This window comes from Onychomys torridus, chromosome 12 (genome assembly GCF_903995425.1).
Source record: "Onychomys torridus chromosome 12, mOncTor1.1, whole genome shotgun sequence".
Taxonomy (NCBI): domain Eukaryota; kingdom Metazoa; phylum Chordata; class Mammalia; order Rodentia; family Cricetidae; genus Onychomys; species Onychomys torridus.
In genome coordinates this window covers 14,824,236-14,850,416 of record NC_050454.1, presented here as the reverse complement: position 1 = coordinate 14,850,416, position 26,181 = coordinate 14,824,236, and the positions used below count along the sequence as shown (strand labels likewise).

The 26,181-nt window shown below is 46.2% G+C and overlaps 1 protein-coding gene across 21 annotated transcripts in view; it reads left to right on the top strand.

The window, feature by feature from the left end:
• Kalrn (kalirin RhoGEF kinase) overlaps positions 1–26,181 on the top strand; it is a 599,822-nt gene that overhangs the window by 185,603 nt on the left and 388,038 nt on the right. For all 21 annotated transcript variants that reach the window (XM_036203323.1, XM_036203328.1, XM_036203326.1 and 18 more), the window contains exons 4-5: positions 20,426–20,618; positions 24,413–24,925. In XM_036203323.1, the coding sequence (XP_036059216.1) occupies positions 20,426–20,618; positions 24,413–24,925 (706 nt within the window). The remainder of the gene's footprint in view (positions 1–20,425; positions 20,619–24,412; positions 24,926–26,181) is intronic.

Here is a 26,181-nt window from a genome sequence, read left to right as displayed (position 1 = left end):
AGCGAGGGGAGATGACAAGAAATTAGGACGGGTTATTCTTTAATGCCCGTCAAACCAAAGTGCCTTTATTTGTAGCTTATTATTTGATAGTATTTGCACCTCTTCTATTGATCCCAGAAAAAGATAAATTGGGCTTAAAGCCAGAACTGTCTTTGTGCTGCATCACTGAAAAGTAAGAATAAGCAGAAAGGACCAGAAAGACAGCTACAGGAAGAGGAGGGGGACTGTAAAGGTTTCCTCCTACTGTTTTTAGCACAAGAGAGCTGGAGCTATCCAAAGTGTCTCCACCACAGGCACTCTGTTATTAAGACCTGCCAGGGAGTGCTGTTGTGCCCTGTCCTTTGTTCTAGAACTATCCATTAAAGGAAGGTACAGGGAGAAATCAAAGTGATGGAAGGCCGGGAAACAGGACCAATAAGAGCAGTAGCTCACTGTTTATATTCCCATTTGCCTAAAAAATTACGTTTTCAATTGATTTTGCTGCCTGTGTCAAAGGTTTATCATTTCTATTACAGTTTCCACATTTTACACATGTTTTTCAGCAATATCAGTTAAGTGTTCTTTTTTTTTTTTTTTTTTTTTTTTTTTTTTTGTAACATCATTCCTGAAGAGCAAATAGTGTTCTACGATGTGGCTAAGGAACATAAAACCACAGTAGTAACTGCTGTTGTTAGTTATCACCTTCCTTAGAGTCATGGCAACCTGTGCAGAGAAGGGCAGAGAGGGGTCATATGCACGGCTTCAGGTCTCAGCTCTGCCACTTGGAGTTAAGAAACATGTGGCCTCAGCTTGTATAGTTTAAGATAGTGTTTAGGGGCAGCTTCTAAAGGTGTGAGGAGGCTTGAGGAAAACCACCAAGATTCAAAACAGCAGCTAGGGCAACATGAGTCTGTCTAGACCTGAAGTGGGAGGGTTTGGGAGCATCAAAAGGCTCCAGGGCTATTGGTTTAGGGGAGAGATGCTGCCAGTACATAGTGATTCTCTGGTGGGAAGGAGACAGGAACTTTTTTTTTTTTTTTCTATTATCGGCTTGATACAATATAAATTCTTATCCTAATAGAGAAATATTTCATTGAGGCTTGCCCAGTGATTAAATAAAACCAAAAATTATTATAAGTCATCTTAGGGTCCCCCCTGCTAGGTAGCCTCCCTTGTTCTGTGGGTTGCAGTCCGATTGTTCTTTGATTTATATCTAGTATCCACTTATGAGTGAGTACAAACTTTCTAGGTTTGGGTTACCTCACTCAGGATAATATTTTTTAGTTCCATCCATTTGCCTGCAAATTTCATGCTGTCATTGTTTTTCTCTGCTGAGTAGTACTCCATTGTGTATATGTACCACGTTTTCTTAATCCATTCTTCAGTTGACGGGCAGCTAGGTTGTTTCACAAATAGTGCTGCTATGAACATAGTTGAGCATGTATCTTTGTTGTCTGACTGAGCATTCCTTGGGTATATGCCCAAGAGTGGTATGGCTGGGTCTTGAGGTAGATCAAGTCCCATTTTTTTGAGAAACCACCATACTGATTTCCACAGTGGTTGTACAAGTTTGCATTCCCACTAACAGTGCAGGAGTGTTCCCTTTGCTCTGCATCCTCTCCAACATTGACTGTTATTAGTGTTTTTGAGCATAGCCATTCTGACAGGTGTAAGATGGTATCTCAGAGTCATTTTGATTTGCATTTCTCTTATGACCAAGGATGTTGAGCATTTCTTTAAATGTCTTTCAGCCTTTTGTGATTCTTCTTTTGAGAATTCTCTGTTTAGCTCTTTAGCCCATTTTTCAATTGGATTGTTCAGTATTTTGATGTCTAGTTTCTTGAGTTCTTTATATACTGTGGAGATCAGTTCTCTGTCAGATGTGGGGTTGATGAAGGTCTTTTCCCATTCTTTAGGCTGTCTTTTTGTCTTATTGACTGTAGAGACAAGGACTTGGTATCAGGACCTTACTCGCCTCTCCCCTGTCCTCCTGCTTGCTGCTGGCTGCTGACTGAGTACTCCCAGAAGTCAGGTGGCAAGGGAGCCCACTGACATAGCTGATATGGCTCAGCCTTCTAAGACTCTGCATAGCATAGAGTGGGCTTGTAGGGGTGCTGATGGAAGATATTTGGCATTGGTAAGACCTGGGCATGGTATTCCACATGTCTTAGTCTAGTATTCTAATTCTTAATTTGGAATTATCTCATAAAGGTGTTGTGAAGCAATCTTTCAGTCACTCAATAATCATTGCTCTCTCTCCTCCAAAGGGGAGTATTAGTAGTAGGAATAATAAAAAATACACGTATGAACACACAGCAATACATGCTATTTAAAAGAATAGATATACTGAACATGAGCATTACAAATCATGGTAGTGGGATAAGCATTTCATCTGTCCCTCAACTTGAGAGACAGAGCATGGCCTCCACTCCTGATGCTTCCCACAACTGCCTCTCCCTCCAGCATGCCCCCAGATACAGCCACTGCCTGGAGCTTTGTGTTTCTTTTTCTCATACCTTTTTGGGTATGGTTTACCCCATGTTTCCAGAGTCCATATCCTGTCTTGTTTTTCTTGGTTTGGGGCTCAGCAGAGTGGTCTTGGTAGTGCCAAAGTGAGGTTTCTGTGGTGGCTTTTCTGACTAGAGTAATAAGCAAAACATGGATGGATCTTCCACTCCAGTTTTGAGTGAAAAAGAAACAACTTTTGACTCTGAGGGCTCATAACCAACTTATTAATAGAAGATTAATGGGGTAGTGAAGTGTCTCTTGAGAAGTTCCCCTTAGTTAACTCAAACAAGGAAAATCAATCATGATTACTTTTTTCTGTACTTTGAAGAGGCGCTATAATTGATATCAATATCAAAGAATACATGAACTTCTTTTCAATTCATTGATTGCTATTAAGTCAGTCAAGGTTGCCAAGTGCTGACACACCATAGAGGGTGGGTTAGATTCTCCTTCTGTGGCCTGGAAGAGTCCAGCGTGAGCAGCACTTGAGATAGGTGCTGGATGCAGAGTTGAGCCCTGTGGGCTTGTAGCATGGGGCACCTCTAGAGTTGTTGCCTGGGGGTGGGGCCTTTACAAGGCCACTCCGAGCACAGGTTGGAACACTAGGGGACTCTTGCTTTAAATGCCCGGGATGGGGCAGCCCTGGCAGAGTGAAGGGCACAGGGCAAGGGGAGAGTGAGGCAGGGAAGGTCGGAGAGTTTTCACGTTAAGTTTCAGAAACTCATTGGGCTAGAAACATAAGGACTTCTAAGAGTGGCAGAAAGGAATTCCATAGGTCCGGTCAAGAAGTTTGGCTGACAGGCATTCACAAGGAGAAGGACAATTAAAGCTGCATTGTAGAGGATTGGCTTTGGCAGCCGCATGGAAAATGGAATGGAGAAGGCTAGCGAATGCACAGTCATATTAATAGAGATGAAAGATAATAATGGCTGGCATTTGTTGAATACTTACTAGATCAGCCCCGGGGAACTGCTAGAAGGGCCCTATATTGACTTAATTCTCACAGCACTTAGACGTAATGTTATTACTATTATTCCCATTTCACTTCAGGGGAAACTGAGGCCTGGGAAGTTTAATTGGGGATGTGGCCAGTCTAATTTGAAGCTACATAGTCTCTACTCTCAAAGCTTATGTTTTATGCATCAAAAAAGACAAGGAAGCCAAAGTAAAGACAGTGTTGTCAGAGTGCAGGGGACTGACCTGCACAGTGAGAGGTGACCTCGAAGGTGGCTAAGACTGAAGGAGAAGAAGGGGAGGAAGGAGCTGGGGACATGTGCTAATAATGGGCTGCAATGATCGATGCTTCCAACCTGCTCTCCCTAAAGTTCTTTCTAGAAGCTGGGGTATAAAGGTCACCTGTGGGAGCCCGTTTTTCAGGTTCCTCGTGGCTTTACCCAGCAGGTCTGCATAGAGAGAGTGACTGGACCATGGGCCTGAGTGCAGGTGTCTGAGATGGTCTGCACTTGGCTGTGCTAGGGCGGGGGGGGGGGGGGGGGGGGGCGGCGGGTGTTCTTTTGCTCCACCCCTTGGTATTTCTATAAATGCCTTAGGGCAGAGACAGGGCTCGTTGGAATAGGTTCCAGGTCCTCTCAAGGCTATCCTTTATTTTCTATCTGTTTATCTCCACTCTCTAATCCTTCTATCTAATATTTCCTGCTGCTCACACTCAAGAAAACTCTGGGGAACTGTGGGGTTGGTGGGTAAATGCCCCTTAGTCACCAAAGCAGGAAATACAAGTGGTGATTGCCACAAACCTAGGCTTCTACCGGCCGGCCGGGGCTGACTTGTGCCTGTGGGAGTTGGGGACAGTGGAGAGGGTAGGTGTTTTAGAGTTCCTCTCTCATGTTCATATTCAGTTCCAGACAAGCAAACTCAGCTTGTTTATGCTCAACCTTGGAAAAACGCCAGATTGCACCAAGGGATGTAGAGAAACCGTAAAAGCAATTAAACTGTATGCTTCTTTAAGGAGATAAAGACTGTCAGTAGCCAGGGACCCTACCCTCTCCAAATCCAGTGGGTAGGGTGTACTGTGTGAGAGTGTAGTGATGGTCTCCCTGTTCTTTTTCATTGAGTCTGAGGTGGGTCCTTCACCCAGCTGCCTGCCTGTTTCTATTTTCTGTGCTGTTCTGGGGTCAGGCTCATGTTTCTGGACTTTGTGGTCAGCTGATACACAGGTTGAGGTTTGTTTACTCTTGTGATATGTCCGCTGCCATAAGACTTGGCAGGTCCACACAGTCCTGGTGGGACCAACTATTGCAGGGGCTTAGAAAAGACTTGAAAAGAAACAGGTTGTGGGGAGGAAGGGAAGAGCAGCATGCTTCAAATGCAGAGGCAGCATTTGTGACTCCCTGGAGAAGAACCCTGGCCAGCAGAAACAGAAACCATGTAGTCATGAGTTACTGTGAGGAGCAGCCCTGAGTATTCCAAGAAAAAAGGGCCTTTAGGAGAGAAATCCAAGGCTCAGCCCTGCAGGACAGAATCCTGGTAGAGGGCTTGTTATGGCCACTCGATGTGTTTTCCATGTGCTTCACAGAGAGGACCCTGGGGATTGGTACTGACCTTGTGGAAGGGTATAGTGTGCTAGCACAGAGACAGAGTGGGCTTGTGAAAAATTTCAGATATGCATGCAAATTCTGTGGGGGCTTCTGGCCCAGAAGAGCTGCCCTCTGCAGGAGTGTGCGTGTACACTCACTGACCCTTTGCTTGCCTATGAACCACAGTGTGTGTGTGAGGGTTCACTGCAAAGAAACACAGAAGCGCGGCACACCCACACAGCTGGGCAAGTGGCGGTTTCTCTACCTTGCTGGTCAGGCTGTTCCTGGCGCTGCGTCCTCGGAGTTAGGGGTGGAGCTCTGCTTATGCCATGGTGGTAAAACTAGAGGACAGAGACATAGACTAGGCCTGCAGTCTAGTCTGAAGGCGTAAGTATACATTTATAATGCTGAAGGGGTAAGTATACATGTCTAATGTTTGGCCCTTTCTTAAATTGGAAAGATGCTTCTAAAGTATTTTTTAATTTAAATCTTAAACGAAAATCTTTTGGAAAGCACTTATAACTCTACCACCTAAGAGTTAATATATTGTTCTGTTTCCTTCCTGTGTTTTAGAGCTTATAAAAAACACAGGGAATCATCATTTATCCCATTTTCACTTAGTTTTATACCACAAAGTAGTTTCTTAACATTAGTAAAGTTGTATCATGGGATATATCATGTTTAAATTAGCTCTAACAGAAGTGTCTTAGTTAGGGTTTCTGTTGCTGTTATAAAACACCATGACCAAAAGCAACTTGGGAAGGAAAGGGTTTATTTCATTTTATCATCCCTATCACAGTCTGTCATGAAGGGAAGTCAGGACAGGAACTCAAGGCAGGAACTGAAGCAGATGCCATGGAGGAGTGCCGCTTACTGGCATGCTCAGCTGACTTTCTTATATAATTCAGGACCACCTACCCAGAGGTGGCACCACGTACAATTGCCTGGGCCCTTCCACATCAATCATTAATCAAGAAAATGTCCCACAAGCTTACCTACAGGCCAGTCTAATAGAGGCATTTTCTTACGTGAGGCTTCCTCTTCCCAGATGACTCTAGCTTGGGTCAAGTTGGTAAAACACTAGCCAGCAAATAAGACATCTAAATTATTTCTAAAACTGTCACAAATAATGCTTCTTAAGCATCACTATATATAAATTTGATCTATATCTTCAGTGGTTTTTTTCTTTTAATTTTTTTGCGATTATAATACAATTACAGCATTTCCCCCCAACACACCCTTACATATACCACTCCCCTCCCCACTCTCCATCACATTTATGGCCTCTTCTTTTTCTAATTTTTATTGCATGCATATACATACATATTCCTAAATATAACCTGTTCAGTCCACACAATGCTATCTGTATGTGATTTCCAGGCTGACCATTGGGCACTGGTCAACCAGTTAGTGTGCTCTTTCTTGGGGATGGCCGGTTCTGTCCCCAGTTTTCCCCAGTTGCCTATAGGTTGAAGTGGTCTCTTTGTTATCAATTTGTGGCAACCATGGAAATCTTTGGTAAGGTAGATGATATGACCACATTACTTTCAAGATCCCCCACTTACACTCCCAGTATAACTTGCTTCAACTTTCAATTCTCACTTTGACACAGATTTAAGTGTATTGTTCACCATTGCCCAGGAACCATCCTTGTCCATTGTTCCCACCATCATGAAGACAACCCAACATACATGACAGCTAGGCCTGAACCCAACATACACGACGCAGCTAGGCCTGATCCTGGCTGTGTAAGGAAAGCTAAGGGGATTGTCACAGGACTTGCTCCTCAGGGTCTCTCAGGCAAAAGTTTTTTTTTTTTTTTTTTTTTAAACTTTTCTAAAACAGTATGACCCCTTAACAGAGACCTCACAGAAGTGTTCAGAGCTGCCGTGACATGTAGCAAAGGCCAGATTCTTGTATCTTTGGTGAACTTTTAGCTTTCCCTCGTGTGTGTTTTAGCTTGTCAGATAGTTGAACAGTCAATCCCTGGCTTGGCTCAGTGACTCTGTCAGCCTCGTCTATGCCCAGCTGAACTGGAGGCCTCCTGGGAGTTCATTTCTGGGTGGCTCAGGTGTGGTCTTTAACATCTCTTTTAAAGGCTGCTGGAGTCTGTAGTCCACCAAGAGCGGGCTGATTAGGAGGCCGAGGTGTCTGCTGCAATCTTGATTAAGCAAACTCCAGTGTCAGGTGAAATAAGACCCAGTGCAGTCAGGCCTTCCTAATGCTCATGCTAGGCAATCAGGAGGATTTGAATTTAGGTAGGACTCATTTGGTTGGGGTGCTGGAAGCAAGGGAGCCCCTTGAATACAGATGCTGAGAGACAGCCTACCAATGAGGGGGTTGTTTTTTTGTTTGTTTGTTTTGTTTTGTTTTTCTTGGTGGGTTCCGGATTTGGTGCTGTTTTCTTCCCCCCATTTCAGGGACATTTCCAGCATGTTTCCCATTCATTACTTTCCACACTCGTCCATGGTTAGGTCGTATGCTGTGCCCTTTGCTGGTCTCAGAGTAGTCTATGCTTTCAAGCACCTGTGAGATACGGATGCTTCATGACAGTAGTTTTGCACCAAGGCTACCTTTATTGGATACTTTTGGCACTCAGGTACACTGCCACCAAGTGGTAGAGGACCTTTGCTGAGCTGCACGGGAGAGCATGAAGATGCTCCAAATGAGTAGTATTCTGTTCTCTTTTCATCAGGTCTTGTGTTTTCCAGCTTTACTTTTAAAAAAATTATCAAATACTAAAATTTAAGGAGCCATAGACATTATTGTTCATCCACTACAAAATATGTTTGATACAAGTTTTCTCTGATAAATGTAGTGAATGCAAATAAAATATTGCATGTGGAAATGGCTAGCCTAGACACACAATTGTGCCAGCATTTTATAGTGATGCTATTTTTGGGGAAATATGTTTAAAGAATATAGCATATATGTAACCATTCCCATCTTTCTTTTATAAAATCATATTTTGAAAAGTTAAAAGCAAAACTCTGCTGTCGGCTTGTCTTCTGTCTTAGCAGACTGGACATCATTATCTCTCAGGACAGCCACAGTCTTCATCACCCTTCTCATCAGCCACAGAGTTGGAGATACAAGTCTTTGTCTTTTCAAACAATGTGTTTCTTCCTTGCACATGGAAGACAAGAACACGGGAGAACACGATTCCCAGGGCTTTCCCTGTGCTTCTCTCTGCCCTCTACCGAAAGGTGTTTGCCCACCAGTTCATGGTATCTGGAGTTGCCTTAGATGAGATATTGTTCTACAATTCTCCCTCATCTGCCCAGTATTGTCTAAGAAGAACAAATACTTGAACAAAATTTGAAAAAGACCATCATTGAGCCTAGACAGTTTGTCACAGATCGCAGGTCTGGTCTCTCTCGTGAGGCCAGATTACCCATAGGGCATGCGCTCTTGTGAACAGGGGAGGTTTGCAGGGTGGCTCTTGCTACTTATCTCTGAGTCTGCAGAGCACCAAGGTGAAGAGCGGGGCCTCACTCCTAGACTCCTCAGAGGAACTACCAGGAATTTTGTGAGTGCAGAGTCACCAGACTAGGCCTCCTTCAGGACATCCCCTGCCTCCTGTCAGGGGCTGCAAGGGATTGAAGCCTTTTGCTGGGATGAAGTATGCACAGGCCAGGAGGCAGCAGGAGTGGTCTGTCTCACTGAGGGAGGTGCTGCCATTTCTAAACTGAGCAAGGATGACAGCCAGTTCTCCAGAGCCCAGCCGGAGCACTCCTGTCACTGTGGTGACTTCTCAATCACAAATATGTTTCTTGTTTCCAGGTAACAGACTGACAATCCCAGCGTGTGTCAGCCCTGGTGGCCCTGCCTCTCTTCTCCCAGAGACTCCTCCTCTCCCAACTCCCAGTTATGTTAGGTCACTCAAGGACCAGGTCTGGTTTGGGGAGCTCAAAAGCCCCCGATGCCAAAGCGTATTCTCCCTCACATCTCTCAGACTGTTCTATCCACAGCTGGAATTTTATCTGTTCCAATCACTGCTCATTCCTGTGCTGGTTTTTGGCCTGGTGCCCGAGCCAAGGTCTGAACCTGTGACACACCCCATCCTGGTTCCCTGTGGGAAGAGAACATCCTTGATTTCCAGATTGGGATGTGGGAAGCCCAGGCTTTCTAACTGGTCAGCTGAAGGGAAACTCAGCTGTTGTAGACTTGCAGTAGGGCTAGCATTTCCTTAAACTGCCCAGCCCTGACCACAATGGAGTGCTTTCTCGGTTCTCTGGGTGTGCAGGACAGTTGCTTATATGCACCAACCCCAAGGGGCTGGTCAAATGATCCTGTGGCCTTTCTAGCTTGTTCTCAATTGCAGACAATTTGGGATAGTTTGGGGGCACCAGTTTTTGCCTTCAAGAAGGATCATGGCCTGATTATGTTTCCAGAATCCAGGGAAAGGATAAAACCAAAATGTGTCCAAGGCAGCAGTCAAGCTTACTAGTTACATGGAAACTCTCTCTTTGGTCTGTTACTCACAAACGTGAGTAGTAATCACAATGTTACCTTTTTTAGGTTAAAATAAGTTTTTCCATCCTTCTGACCTGGTCAGACAGGCAGATGGAGAAAGCATGGTGGCCAGGCTCAGTGTAAGTAAACAGGTTTGCTGAGGAGGGCTGGGGAGGCAGAGCGTGAGTACAGAGGCTGTGGGACTTGGTTTCCAGATTTTTCTTTCTTTCCATCCGTTGCTTTTGTTATTTCACTTCGTCCCCATGTTCCTAGTAGCCCAGAAAAATGGGATAAATGCTGTAGTCCTAGGCAGACATATCAATTTCCATCCCCTGTCCCTTCTGCCACCTCCTAGACTTCCAGAATTGGCTGAGGTCTTCCTAAAGTGCCCAAGGCAGTCTTCTCTCAGAGAGGGTCACTCCCTCCCCCATCACATCCCAGGCCAGCTGGCTCTGCCAGCATGTCTCTTTCTTTGTGAATCAAAGTCTTTTTCAGAGGCCAGCCTTGCTGAAGACAAATGTGGCATAGGGGTTATGCAGCCTGTAGGTGGCCTCTTGCAGGGGGAGGGGGCTTCTTTGGGAGGCTGCATGCTTCGGTTCTCACACTGGTCCCAGAACCCTTTTTGCTGTGTGCCCTTTTCACATCTTCAGGATGGAAAGTCTTTGGCCTTCCTGCCCATACTTCATCTGCACATGTATATTTGTTCAAAGGCAGCTTTAGAGATGGTATGTGGATGAGAAGTACCAGTAAATGAGTTTAGACCTCTGACCGTCCACTTGATGACCACACATGGAAATTCCTGAGTCACTGCTATTTAAAACTCCATTTTCTCTCATTCTGGGAGAAAAACTGAAATGGCCACTTCCTGCTCCAGGCATTTGTAAACAGTCTCATCTGGGCAAATTCGGTAATGAGTATTAAAGAATCACAAAGCACCGATCTTCCTTATTTGGGCCCCACTTTGGGGTTCCCTGAGTCAGGCTTGGTCCTGGTGAGTACAACTGGCAAGGGGTGCTTTCTTGTCCTGGAAGTGGACAGAAGCACAGTAAGTCTTAATTGCTACAGCCTATGCTAAAATCATAGGAGTTGGGGGACAGGCACTGGAAAAGTACACAGCCTCCCCCTCTACACACACAAGTCAATCAGAATCTCCCAGGTTGTCCAATTTTTTGACATTGTAACACAACAGTTTACAGATTTGTATTGGGCCTCATTCATAGCTATCCTTGGCTATTTGTGACCTGTAGCTGTGTGCTAGACACTCTTTACAGGTGGATTTAAGGTTCTAAGTTTTGGATAAAGCATCATTTTTGTACTACCCTATCTCCCCCTCTGGCCCTCACATAACAGGAGATTCAGAGACAAAAGATGGGTTGTTTCATGGCATAGAAAAGACACCAACTTAGGCTAAGGAGATGGCTTAACCATCATGAGGACCTGTGTTCTCTCCACAGCATCTATATACTTTTAAAAAAAATGGAGGCAGAGACAGCTGATGCCCTGGGATCTCTGGCCAGATAGCCTAACCTACTGGGTACAATCCAGGCCAATGAGAGACACTGTTTCAAAATAAAAGTGCTTAGGTAGCTCTAGAGGAGTGATACCAAGGTTGACCTGTGACATCCACGTATATGAGCACATTTATCTAAGTGTCCCCAGCCCCCCACATAAAATGTGCACTTATATGAATATACAGAGACACACATAACACCAAACCTTTAGAATAATGACTGGTCAAGGGGACAGTGTTCCAGTGAAGCAAAACCAAAAGCAGAAACCAAATGTTTGGGTGAATTAGTATGGCCCCCTAGGTGGCTTCAGTGGCAGCTAAATCACATCCCAGTAGAACACCAACTAATGGTGGCCTCACAGTGACCCAGTGGAGAGACATCTGTGGCAGGTGCAGGGAGTCCCCTGCTCCTACTCTCTCCTTTGGATGAACAGCCATAGAGAGGCCCTCCTCTGTGAAGGATGGCCCAGAGAACTGTTTGTGGGGGCAAGCATTCATTGCTGGCAGTGTTCCCCAGAGAGTGGTTCATGGCTCCAGAAGGCAGGGCCTCCTCCAGTGTTCTTGTTGCTCCCTCCGATTATACAGATTAGAAAAGCTCAGAGCAAGTGCTAATGTGGCCTTAACAGTTTCCTTCAACACCTGCTGCTGATTGCCGCTTGTTTGGGAAAGCGGGTACGGCCTGGTCTGGGGCAGTCAGCAGAGAACGGGCAACACCCAGTGAGGAGCAGAAAGTGGGCTCAGTGGATCCGGAGATCGTAGCCAGAGCCCCCGAGGTTCTGAGGGTGGTGTAGAATCCCAACAGGAATGGGTCCAGGGGAGCACTTTTTCCCTCTGTCTTTCAGTTCATTCGGTTCGTGGGAGCGGTGCAGAGCCAGGGCAAGTGGGAAGCGAATGGCTTGTTTGAGGATGCCAGTCTTTGCTCTGCTCTCTGCTCATGGTGATGTCTCCAAGTATAGACATCCAATCAGGAGCCATGGGTAAGGTCTCTCCAGATTCCTCTCTACCGAGTCTGCAGGTGGCATATTCCTGTCAGTAGCTGGACCACCACAGCTGTGGGAGTGTTGGTAAACAAGGAGTCCTTAATGTGACTTGTCCTTCTTCTCTGAACCCATCCCTCAGGGATCAGGCTAGCCTTTGAATTTGTTATTGTCCCTTGACAGCTTTATGAATAGGTCTGACTTACAGGTCAACTCTGCTCCATTTCAACCCAAACACTGGTCTTTCCTGTGCTCCACACTAAGATACACATGGTAACGTATGTGCAGGAGGGCAGTGTTGCCTCCTCTGCTGGTCAGCTGGAGGGGAGTTTGCTGCTGATCTCTGTGCCCTGAGCCATCACCAGGATGTATTTGTGTTTTATTTATTGCAGTAACTATTTACAGTGAGAATCTTAGCTATTCATGGGAACAAGGTAAATCTCAGGTGACATAGTCACTGAGACAAAACGAGTCAGTAAAAACCAACTGATGGTGGCCTTAGAGTGGCATAGTGGAGAGAGGTCAGGGTAGACTTACAGTGGCATAGTGGAGAGAGGTCAAGGGAGGCCCTCACTCCTGACCTGGGGCTTTTGTATTCACGCAGATTACACCAAACATCCATGATTTCTTCACTATACCTTCTATAATGGGGGTATTATTACCGTCTACTGTGTTTTGTGGGAGGGATAAAATTACATTGTATGTAAAGTACTTACCATACACAGAGCCTCAGATAATCAGTAAAAGTTAGCTTTTTTATTAACAGAGGAATGTCTCACTTTTACCAAGCCAGTTGCTTCATGTTGCCGTGTTTGGGGGTCTAGATGATGCCTCTCCAGCCTAATGTTTCATCTTGACAATGCGGAGCTCCAGCCCAGTGTGGCTGCTGGTCCCCTGCTCACCTCCAAGACCCTACTCCTCCTGACTCCTGCTTGGTGGCAGGGCAGCAGCCCGCAGGTGGTCAAGGGTTTTGCATGGGCTGTTCTTTTCTTGATCTTTTTTCAACTAGCTACTTCTCAGTGTTTAGGCCTCTGCTCTCCATGTGACTTGCCCTGAGTATCTGAGATCTTAAGTATTATCCATCCTCTTTAGCTGCTATCTTGTGTCTATCGCTCCTAGAATATAATTTTCATGATTCTGTCTTTGCCCACATTTATATTCCAAATCCCTAGTATTAGGCCAGCTACAAAATCAATGCTCAAGAAGTATTATTGGGTGAATAAATTAATGGATGGTATGATATATTTAGGTAATAATGTGTTTCATATGAACATCTTCATAACTAGATTCTCCTTTTTATTTTTTACTTTTTCATTGTGTGTGTGCATATACATATGTATATGTACAGGTGTGTGTGTGTGTGTGTGTGTGTGTGTGTGTGTGTGTGTGTGTAAGTCAGAGACCAACCTCAGGTGACATTCCTCAGTTGTCCACCCTATTTTTTTGAGATGAGATCTCTCGTTGGCCTGAAGGTTTCTGAGTAGGGTAGGCTGGCTGGCCAGCAAGCCTCAGCGATCCGTCTGTTACCTCCTTTCCCAAAGTGGGATTACAAACACATATCAAGACACTTCACTTTTTATGTGGATTCTAGGGGGTCAAACTTGGGTCCTCATGCTTATGCACTCTACTGCACCCCATCCCATCCCGAAGTCTTCCCTTTGAAGCCCTATCAGTCTATATAGGGACATAGGTATTGATCACACAGAGCCTGTCCATAGTTACCCATGTGACAGGTGCCTTGCCAGGTAGGCACGAAGTTAGAAAACCCCTTCGACTTTAGAGATGAGTAGGAGGGACGCACAGTACGGGAGGACTTCCTGGAGGAAGAGTCTTGCAAAGTGTGATCTGAAATGTGATTAGAAGTTCTCTAGGCAGAGCTGGGGTTGGAGTGGGTAAGCACAGAGACATGTGGGGGATGAGAGGCAAGTGTCAGGCAGAGGGAAACAAAAGGCAAGTGTGATGCAGGAGTGACATGTTGTCCTGTGTGGTGGGGTGATGTCCTCTGTGACGCGGAAGACCTGAGAATAAGAAAAAGCGTGCTACTGAGATCTAATCCTTCAGTCACATGACTGCGAGTCATATCCAGAGTGGTTCACTGAAGTGGCCAGGTTAGAATCTGGTGAGACAGGTGAGCTTTGCTGAGGCCTCAGTTGGCGTGGAGTGAGGGGTCCGTGGTTAGGAAGCGAGACAGGAGGAGGGGGTACTGGGCTTCCTAAAATCGGGCTGTACCCAGCGCGATGCCATAGCGTAGGGTTGGCACTCAGCGCTGCTGTCCAGCATGACTGTGACTTCTGCCACCTTACTCCCCGGGCTGCGGCCATTGAGAAACTGGGCTGGGGTGACAGTGACGACAGCTAAGACAGTCAGAGAAGCAAAACTAGGGCCAACAGATGAGTCACATCAGCGTGTGAATGAACAGGAGTGGGCTGGTGAGCGGGGATTCACGCCTCCTGCAGAGACAAAGCACTGTGCCTGGCAGAGGCACTTGTGAGGGCTGGTTTCATAGGGGGTTTCTCGGTAAGAGGCCACTAAGAGGAGAAAGGGTCAGTTGTCATGTGTTAGCATTCAGACTCACTTCTTGGAGTCCTGGCCAATAAGCAGATAATACCCTGGTCTGCCCTGTGTCCTGATGTCATCTTACATAAAGCCCACTTTAAGAGAAAACTCCTCCTCCTTCTCTCTGTTCCCAGGAGGTATGCACCTCCACTATCTATCTCTCTCCTTCCACATCTCTTCCCCTCTCTCTCTCTCTCTTTCATATATATACATCCCTCCCCTTTCTCCTTCCCTCCATTCCCTTCTACCTTCCCCCAATAAAATTTCCACATGGACATGTGTCTGCATGGTGTGAGTAACTTTCTACCACTCCACACTGCAGCCCACTGCCACGTCTGCATAGTGTGTCTTCCTCACCATGGGGGCACCTTGGCCCAACCCGTCAAGGCTTCCCGTGCACCTTATCATAACAACGTGTCTGTTCATTTACTCCTCATCTACGTACCAGCTAAGCCTTCCTCATCTGGAGCCCTTGGATCTGCAACCATCCCAGCATGGTTTATTTGGTCAAGAGATGGCTCTGGGGGCACCAGATGTGGGTAGGATCCTAAGGGATCCCTGGAGAGACACCAGGACTTGGCCTAGTCATTGAGATGAGGCTCCAGGACAGATCTATGGTGAATAGACATACCGTCATGATTTCATTGCAGATCAGTAGAATGGGAAGCCCAGGAAGGAGGCACTTGAGCAATGTCCAAGCTCCATCAGCCATACCTGGGAATGGCTATGTCCAGCCCTTCAGTGAAGCTCCTTAGGCCAAGTGGCAGCCTTCCCAATCTACAGAACCAGAGGCATTTCTTAAGGGCAGAAATTCTCCCAAGGCTGTGCTGGTGACAGAGGGCTCCATTCTCCAGTAAATGACAGTAGGAAGCTACCGAGAGAGCATGCTTCTTGGTTTCCATGGCAGATGTTCTGATTGGATGTCACTGTTGCTCTGTCTGATGTGGTTGTGTGGCATATACTGTTTTCAATGTGCATCCTAGTAGCTGATTTAGGCAAAGTGAATCGATCATTAAGCTCTCATATACCACACCCAAGAGAAGTGATGTCATTGGTCATTGTCTCAGTTAGGGTTTCTGTTGCCATGAAGAGACACCATGACCATGGCAACTCTTATAAAGGAAGGCGTTTAATTGGGGCTGGCTTATACTTCAGAGGTTTAGTCCATTGTGGTCATGATGAGAAGCATGGCAGCATGCAGGCAGATGTGGTGCTGGAGAAGGAGCTGAGAGACCTATCTACATCTTGATCTGCAGGCAACAGAAGGAGACTGTCCCATACTGGGCGCAGCTTGAGCGAATGAGACCTGTAGAGGAGACCAGTCACCACACTTATTTACCCCAGGAACTCTGGAGGAATGAGGGATAGAGAGAGAAAACACAGGATAGACTCAGGCGGGTCTGGATCCTTATCCACCGGCCCAGAACTTTATTCCAAAGGTCTGTTTATAACAATGCCAAGGGGTGGAGCAAAAGACCTCCCCCTTGCTTGTTACAGTCACCCGGTACCCAGGCCCATGGTCCAATCAACCTCTTATGCAGCTCTACTGGGTACAGCCACTAGGAAACCTAGTGGGCTCCAACAGAAACCTCAAAGCCCGCCCCCAGAGTGACACACTTCCTCCAACAAGGTAGCACCTACTCTAACAGGGCCACACCTCCTAATAGCGCCACTCCCTCTGGGCCAAGCATTCAAACAAACACATGAGTCCATGGGGCCATCCCTATTCAAACACCACAGTCATGAAAGAAACCTCATCCCAGAACAACTCCCCTCAGAATGTTCGGACAGTCCCCCAAATGAGCATTTTCAAACGAACATCCTGGGTGAGAATGAAAGGCACTAGCGTGAGAGAGGCAGTGGCATGAAGCAGTAGAAAGGCCCTTTTGAGCTAGCACGCACTCACCGAGCGAGAACAAACCTGGGGATGTTTGATGGACAGAAGAGGAAATGGTCTAGAATTGTGTGGAAGCAGCAGCCGATCCATCTGCCGGTCATTTGGTAAATACGTTTATGACTTCTGGGCCTGGGAAGCCTGGAGAGTCTGTGAGCAGTTCACGGCTCTACCTGAAGGAACTGATTTATCACACACGTTGGGAAGCTTGCTGGAGTCCCCAAGGGACTCAAGCCCCAGCTGGGAAGCAAGGGGAGAGGGAGGAAGCCGTGGTCTCTTCTAGTTCTCATGGAGGGTGGAAAGTGGGAAGAACCATCCCCTCTCCCCTTTAGAATGGATGTAAAAGCCCGCTGCTCCCAATTTGACTTTGTTCTAGCTCTATCCTCCCAGTGCACAGTATAGAAATCTAACTCTAAAAGTTGGAGTTGGGCCAATAAACATCGTCTAAAGGTAAACTGCCTCAGGGGAACCTGGGCCTGTGAGTGATAACACTGTAAACCAGATTGATGACATGGCCCCAGTGAATATACCCTACAAGAGGAGAGGAGGTTGGGAACAGGCACCTGCGGAAGAGCAGGCTGGGGAGGTGTGTGGACCCTGGCAGCTTCCAGAAGTGGGGTGGCACTGGGGTTTCAAATGCCCATAGGCAACTCTATCCGACCTTGCCATTTTCTTCTAAACATCTCTGGTATCATCTGGGATGACTGTGTCACTGCCCCTAGTCCCCACGGTGATGGTCCTAGACTGTGACCTCCCAGGTACTGACTCGGGGGATCCTCTTCCTATTGTGTTGCTCTGCAGTACTGCAGCATGCGACATTGTAACCACATCCCTCTCCTGACTCTCACTCAATTCTGTGTTTTGTCATCGGGCTTCTCTGCTTTTTGCTGACTTCTCTTAAACATTGACATCCCTGCCTGTTGCATCTGTGACTCAGTAGACGGCTCCTGGCACTCTTGTTTTCACTGGATGATCTCACCGGCTTCTGTACATGTGGGCTGCCGGCCACTCACGGAAGGACCGTTCAGCAAATGTGCAGACAGTGCGCAGTTCCCAACCCCAAATTCCCACCCCAGCTTTTTTCTTGTAGTCTTGAGCCATCTAGCACATTGCCTTCAGAATTTCACAAGTGTGCGAAATACATCATTTATCTTAACATCACCTAGAATATATAATGAAAAGAATTGTCAGGCTGCATCTTTTTGAGAGAGAGAGAGAGAGTGCTTTGGGAGGAAATGGTTTAAAAGTGTGATTTCCAGGAGAAACGTGCAAGAGGATGAGAATAGAGTTGGGGAGGGTACAGACCATGAGAGCTTGTGGTCTCAGAGAATCTAGCTGTAGCCTCACTAGGGGCTTGCACAGGCTCTGAGCAAACATCACCTTTCACAGTCACTTGGTCACGAGGGATGGGGACAGGCTTGAACACACCTGTGTAAGAGGGACACTGTCCAGCCATACTGTGGGGTAGTAACAGAGGCATCCAGCAGCCAAAGGCAGTTCTCTTGAAGGTAACAGCCCCAACCCGGTGGCTGCAGCTGTCATGGCGCCGGAGAATGGGCACAGTGCCAATAAAGGGCTCTCAGAAAGGTTACCAACAGCTCCTAATAAGACTGATAAGACAGCCTATACTATGTGTTTGGTCCCTCTGTGAGTACTTATGTATACATTGACAGATTTCCCTTTTAAAGCAGTTACTACTGTTTATACACAGTTTATAGTGAGGGAACTGAGGCCTGGATAGGTTAAAGACGCTTGCCCCAGGGGCTACCCTAAGTACATGGTAGAGCTTCAGCATCCTGAGTGTGGAGATTACACCTGTGTGCTGCTACCCCAGCCTGTGCTTTTGTTTGCTCCATTCTGTGCCTTTGTCCTGGCTGCAGAATGGTGGTCACTCACATGGACCCTTTGCTTTAGTTTCCCTAATCTCTGGTGAGTTCTCGAAATTAACTCCTTTGTTGCTGACCCTCAGCTCCTCCCCCATGCTTAATTCCACAATGGTAGGTCTAGAATGACATAGGGATCTGAGCATAGGCTTCAATGTCTGTGGACCTAGTTTTGCATTCCTGCTGAGCTTATTGCTTAGTCGTGAAACCTTATGCAGATGTTGAACTCCAATTTCATCATCTCTACATAGCGACAACCATATATAGTTTATAAGGTTATTGTGAGGATGAAATGAAATAATGTATAGTAAGTGTCCATGGTTCCTAGCACAGAAGAAGCACAAGATAAAAAATTTTTTTCTTCTGTCTCCTCCAGCTGTGCATACATACAGAGCACCTTGGGAGATTAGACTGTTTTCACAGAAAGTATCAAACTTGTCCATGGGAGGATTTATTAAATGTTGAAGAAGAAGAGGGGGTAACTCCTTTTCCATTGGTGTGCAGATGTAGGGACAAAGATCCATCTTTCCTTGGGGCTGAGTACTCAGGGGGTAGCCATGTAACTGGGAGGTCTGAGCAAGCTGGCTTGTGGCGGGGGGGGGGGGGCACTCACACATGTCCCATGAGTTGAGACAGTCTTCTTATCTCTGGTTGACATTTAATCATGACTGCTGAAAAAGAGGTTTTGTCTCCTCAGCCTTGCGATGGTGGTCTTGTGACTATCGAGTGTAATCAAGTGTGATGGTGTGAAGGGAGTATAACACACACAAGTATTTACACAAGTACAACCTGGGGGTAGGTGAAAGCCCCCAAGGAAATATTATACCATGTATGAAGAAATGGTTTTAAAATAAGTGGATGGATAAAATAAACCAAAAATAAAAGAAGGAAGGAACGCTAGCTGAGATATCACTGACTTTTTACCTACTTTTTTTTTTTTCATTCAATTTTGAGGACTTGTAGTTGAGGTTTGGGTATTTAAGATAAGCTTTCCATAAGTTATAATAGCAGCAGCTTGGTTCCTTTGACTTGCTTATAGTTTTGGTTTTCAAGATGCTCAGTCTTATTCCAGTTGGTCTGGATTTCAAGACCTACTGCCCCATCCCAACAACCTGAACTGTGAGACTCATCAAGTGGAGCATGAGACAGCTGGATGGTACCCTCACAAGTCAGCCTCACACTGGCTATCCTCCAGCGGTCAGCATGACTCAACAGCCCTTAATTTTAAAGTTGGCATACATTTTGAACTACCTGTGATTCATCGTAAATACAATGCTGGCAAATATATGTTACTAATACCTTATTTAATCATTTGCCAAAACTGGCCTGGAGGCATGCATGGGAAAAGATGCTCTGGCTCATTTTGTATTTGGTGGTAAAATGTTCTGTCTCAGGTGAGTGTGGGGCATTTACCCACCAACCCCACAGCTCCCCAGAGTTTTCTTGAGTGCGAGCAGCAGGAAATATTAGAAGGATTTAGATTGTGAAGATAAACAGAAAATAAAGGATAGCCTCGAGAGGGCCTGGAACCTATTCCAACAGGTCCTGACTGTCTCTGCCCCAGGATATTTATAGAGATGCCAAGGGATGGAGCAAAAGACCTCCCCCTAGCCCAGCCAAGTGCAGACCATCCCAGACACCTGCACTCAGGCCAGTGGTCCAATCATCCCCTATGCAAACCTGCTGGGTAAAGCCACGAGGAACCTGAAAATGGGCTCCCACAGGTGAGCATGAGGAATACTTCTTGTCTTTAAGGAGCAAGAGTCCCTGTCTTCAGGGTGCTTTAATCCAAATGGGGAAACATGCTTCCTCCTGGGAAACACAAACCAAAAGAGAAGTCAAGTGCAGTCTGAGCACCCGTGTGATAAACTTCCCAAGCACAACTGACTAGAAGAGAAGATGTAGGTGTTTGCTAAGTTCAGGTGTGGGGAGGAAGTGGAATTGAGCCCTTGGTCAGATGTGGTGAGTGGAGGGAGGGTTTTGGAGGCAGTGCCCTTTCAGTTTGTGACAGGAGTTGGGAGGGTGATCCCAGTCAGGAAGAAACGAGTCTCCTGATACATTTTTGCCTGTGTACTTAAAAAGTCTCCGCTGCTCCACATGACCATGCCTGAATTCTGATCTGCCCACAGTGAGGACGTTTGCAAACGTGGCTTCACAGTCATCATCGACATGCGGGGCTCCAAGTGGGACCTCATCAAGCCCCTCCTCAAAACACTGCAGGAAGCCTTTCCCGCCGAGATCCATGTGGCCCTCATCATCAAGCCTGATAACTTCTGGCAGAAACAGAAGACCAACTTTGGCAGCTCCAAATTCATCTTTGAGGTGAGACAGAGCCCCTGTCTGCTCCTCTGTGCAGTCAGTACATTTCTTACTTTCCTTCCCTGTTTACCCTGTAATGGCCAAGATGTGAAGGGCAAAAATATGCAGATTGCTTGGCCATCTTGACCTTACCAGTTACATTCTGGTATGATTAAGGGGTTCAAGAAAAGGTCCTGAATGCACATCATTATACAATTCTGTATACTATTGATGGAAGTGTGCTTGGCATCAGTATTTCTGACAGCAATATTGCAATTGTATCAAAACTTTTTTGGGGGGGTGTTTTTTTCAAGACAGGGCTTCTCTGTATAGTTTTGGTGCCTGTCCTGGGACTTGCTCTGTAGATCAGTCTGGCCTTGAACTCACAAAGATCCACCTGCCGAGTGCTGGGATTAAAGGCATGAGCCACCACCACCTGGCTGTATCAAAATTTGGTTTTTTGTTTGTTTGTTTGTTGAGACAGGGTTTCTTTGTATAGTTTTGTGCCTTTCCTGGAACTTGCTTTGTAGACCAGGCTGGCCTCGAACTCACAGAGATCCTCCTGGCTCTGCCTCCCAAGTGCTGGGATTAAAGGCATGTGCCACCAATGCCCAGCTCAAAACTTTTTAAGAGTTTATATCTGTGTATCTAGTAATTCTTCTGAAAAACTATTCTTATAAAACAAAACAAAAATAAAACAATTTAAAATTATAAACAAAATGTCAACAAAGATGTTTATTATAGTTCATTTTTGTAATAGTGTATATATATATGTGCGTGTGTGTGAGTATATTGTATATATGTATATATTATATATGTATAAGAAATATGTTTACTATACACATACATACATATATAATATATTAACATGTACATGCATTTATTGATATTTTTACTAACACTCCATTAATTTTGGTGACACTGATACAGAAATCTTATAAGGCTATTTAAAATCATATTTAGAAAATACTACAAAATGTTCGTTATATAAAATTTTGCTGGATGATGGTGGTGCATGCCTTTAATCCCAGAACTCAGGAGGCAGAGGCAGGCAGATTTCTGTGAGTTTGAGACCAGCCTGGTCTACAGAGTGAGTTCCAGGAAAGGCACCAAAGCTACAGAGAAACCCTCTCTCTTGAAAAAAAAAGTTCATTTTATATATAATATTTAGAAGCTATGTCACAAAACAATTATAGACAGTGTGATCTCAGATGGCTTCTTAAATCTCTGTAAGAGGAGACCGAGAAATGGAACTGTTTGAGGTGGTTTATTTAAGGTGACTAGAAAATAGGGGGTTTTATTTTGTTCATGTTTTTCTATCTTTTTTCAAAGATGACATAGGACTTCCATATCCATGAAAGCATGTTGTTTGAGTGCATATGAGTTCTTGTGACTTCATGAGGACAACACATGAGGTTAAGTCAGAGGTTTAAAATTCTTGTTCTAGCCAAATTTGAGCAGAGAGAGAGAGAGAGAGAGAGAGAGAGAGAGAGAGAGAGAGAGAGATTGTTTTAAAGTCAGAGCTGCATTTACTCTTTCAGCGTTTCCCATTCTCGAGTGCTGTCCCCATGGACTAGGAGTGTGTATGTGTTGGGGTGGCGTCCCCTATTGGCTGCAGTTTGAGTACAAATGTCCTGACCTCTTCACTGAGGAAGTTCTCAGTCTCTATTAATAGCCCAAGAAAATTTATCTTGGTGCAAAAACAGTTAAACATCATTGCCTCCTAGGACCCTACCCAAAGCTCCAAGTCCCACAGAAAACACTTCCAATATTTTTGGCTTGTTTATACAGTGCTGGTGACAACAAGCCTATACGTTTATAAAGGGCAGGGGGGGGCGGGGCTCAAAAGAGTGTTTCTAAGAACTATTTCTGGAAACATTTGCTTCTGTGTAGCTGTCCTGCCCACTCCATGACCCTCTCTACCCCAAGCTGAACAAGATTGTCTCTGCCTCCTAAGCCAGAGAGGCACAAAGCAGATGGCTGGTGGCTTCCACTTGGTAAAGCATTAAGAGGGCTCTAGTTGTCTTACCAAAACAGCAGGTGGGATCCCTGCCTCAGTCTGAGGCAGCACAGGAGATAGGAAGGAGGTAGTGGCCCCAACTTCCTAAAAGTGGTGAGCATAGCCAAGCTGAAAAGAGAACATGCTCCAGAGTAAGGATTCTCAGAGTCAATGCACACAACCCCCCACCCCCACCCCGGGAATCTTGAAAACACAGAATCTGTCTCTAGCCTGTGGTGGGTCTGAGAGCCATCTGACAGGCTGTCAGGTGGCACACATGTCGATGGTCTGAAGGGTCGATGCCATGCTTTGGAGTAGCCAAGACCTACCCCAGCAGAGCTCTGTGCCACTGGCTGCATATTAGAATCCCCTGAGGACATTTAAAGTCACCGACTCCTGAGTTCTGGTCTAATGACATCAGGATCTCTTGGGGCGGGCTTGTTTCCTCAAACTCCCTAAGGCAGCGGTTCTCAACTTGGGGTTAGATGACCCTTTCACGGTGGTCGGCTAAGACCATCCGAAAACACAGATGTTTATACTATGATTCATAACAGTAGCAAAATCGCAGTTATGAAGTAGCAACTAAAATGGTTTTATGGTTGGGGGGGGTCACAGCAACATGAGGAGCTGCATTAAAGGGCCTCAGCCTTAGGAAGGGGGAGACCCACTGCTCTAAGAGGTGTAATGTAGTCGAGCATGAGACTCTGCTCCAGGTCAACCCTCCTTTCAGTGAGGCTCCATCTTGTGTCTCAGGTTGGGTATGGGGGTGGGGAGTGGGGGGATTCTCAGAAGTCAACAAGGTACAAGGACAGGCTTATGACGTTAGACACTCACTGACCTTGAGATTGCCACAGTGAGTGAGGGTGGAACACCCACTCCACGCCTGGCCTCCTATGCCCCTGATACTCATGGACACATTTAATCAGATTTGGGATTCGCGATTAGGGGTTTCAACCTGGTTTAGCTCTACTCCATGGGGAAGGAGACTGGGTCCCTGAAAACTTAGATAGCTTGCCCTAAATCATTACATTAGTAAGGGAAAGGAGACCCTAAATCCAGATATCCCCTTCCTAGCCTCCTCACCAGAGAGAGGAAAACCTCAAACCCCTGCCGGCGGGAAAAGGCGTCTACTGATGAGTAGAGAGGTTGCTTGTGGTGTTGTTTGCTAAAGACACTTCCTGGACACAACATTCTCCACCTCGACCTTCAAGTGTCTATGGGGGCATCACAGGGAAAATAGAAGGCCCAATGTTACCTGTCCCCAGTTCCATTCAATGTGCTATAGAACTGGAAGAACCTGGGAGATGAGCTTGTACCAGTTTGGCCACTGAGATAGTCTTTGAAATCCTTGCAGCCCAAGAACTGACCACATCACTTAATCCACCCATGATGATAACTCTGGCCCACAGGCTTGAGCTTGTTATAGAAAAATCGGCCTCTATCTCCATGCTGGAGGCTGGGTTAGGTTTTCACCCACTTTTTGTTAGTGGATTCTGAAGGCCCGGCTGTGGTGAACTCAGGCTGTGGAGGCGGGAAGATGATGGGAACAGGAACACTGGGGCAGTCTTTCCTTGGATATGAATGTGGTCAGGTGGAGAGATTTGTTGAAGCAACCAGCAATCTATTCAACCTACTCACCCTGGCTGATTTGTGGCTTCTGACCTACAGACTCCTACGGACTCCCTCTCACCCTCTTGTAGGGAAGCTGTGGTTCTAATTGTATGGGCTTGTCCTTTTCTTCCCCCTGCCCGTTTCTGCCCTGGTGTCTCCCCGACGAAACCACATCACTGTGTCTCCTGTTTGTGTCTTTCCTTCCCAGACAAGCATGGTGTCCGTGGAGGGCCTCACAAAGCTGGTGGACCCCTCCCAGCTGACAGAGGAGTTTGATGGCTCTCTGGATTACAACCATGAGGAATGGATTGAGTTGCGCCTCTCCTTGGAGGAGTTCTTCAACAGTGCGGTACACCTGCTCTCACGCCTTGAGGACCTGCAGGAAATGCTGGCCCGGAAGGAGTTCCCTGTGGATGTGGAGGGCTCTCGGAGGCTTATCGATGAGCACACACAACTTAAGAAAAAGGTGCTGAAGGCCCCCGTGGAGGAGCTGGATCGGGAGGGGCAGCGGCTGCTACAGTGCATCCGCTGCAGTGATGGCTTCTCAGGGCGCAACTGCATCCCGGGGAGCGCTGACTTCCAGAGCCTTGTACCCAAGATCACCAGCCTCCTTGACAAGCTGCATTCCACCCGGCAACACCTGCACCAGATGTGGCACGTGCGAAAGCTCAAGCTAGATCAGTGCTTCCAGCTGCGGCTCTTTGAGCAGGATGCTGAGAAGGTAGGAGGAGAACAGGCCAAGCCTGCAGTGTGGTGGGGCCTGCAGTGTGGTGGGGCATGGCTTTCTAAGGAAACCCTTGGGGTGGTTAATCCAAATCTCTGACTGGGGAAATTTGGTTGAAATCCTTTTTTGAAAGATGCCCATTGGTTTCAGATAGCTTAAATTATTTCAATCTCCTATTTGGCCATTGACCACTTTTTATTAAAGTTTATCGTTAGATTGTTTTTAATCATATGCTAGGCTTTGTTCTGAGGGCTGTATATAGATTAACTTGTTTAAGCCATCTTCAGAGTCCTGAGAGGTAAGTGGACTACCATGGTTCTGTTTTCCAGGTGGATCTAGCTAAGGTTGGGGGTATAATCTGGTTGCAGGGTCCATGCTTATATTAATGTGGTTAGACACCACCCTCTGTGCCTATGGTGAGTCAGTGGATTGAGCTTCTAATAGCCAGAATAGTGCCACTATTAGCAACCATTACTGTCCTGTAGTAAACTTTTTTTCAGTGAGAATTTAAGCATGGATTCCTGTTTAAGCTATACATCCCATCAGTCCCTATGAGGCGGGTGGTGGTGTCTGTCTTGACACAAGCCAACTGAAGCTCTTAGTTCTTGGCAAAGCTGACCTATGGATCCAGTCTTTTATTTCCAAGTTCTGGGTTTTCTGTGCTATATCACTCTTTTTGGTGCACTCTTTCAAACAAGATACCATTTTCCCAGCAGTACACTTTCAAAGCCTTTTCCTTGTCATGGAAAAGTAAGAGGTGAGAAAGAAAACAGAATAAAAGGCACCTGGAGTCTCTTTGCTGAGAACATGAAAGTACCTTCTCTGGGTAACCGAAATGGAGAAAGGAGGGTTTGCTCCTAAGTATCCTTTAAGAAGAGGGAAGCAGGCTCCCTACCTCTCACTAGTTTTCTAGGCTTGACTGTAACATAAATGCATGATGCTGTTCTCTGGAATACCATGGCATTGCTCAGGAACCTGTGGATTTCACAGTATCTGACACAGAGGTGGTTAAGAGCTCAGATCATGGCCTGAGGAGGTAGCTCGGTTGGTAAAGTACTTACCTTCCAAGTTCAAGAACTTGAGTTGATTTCCAGAACTTGCCTAACATGTCAGGCATGGTGGCACATGCTTGCAGTCCCAACTCTCTGGGAAGCTGGAGACAGGTGAATCCCTGATCTGAGTGCCTAGCCTAATAGGCAAGCTTCAGGTCCCAGTGAGAAACCATGTCTCAAATAAACAAAATGGATGGCTCA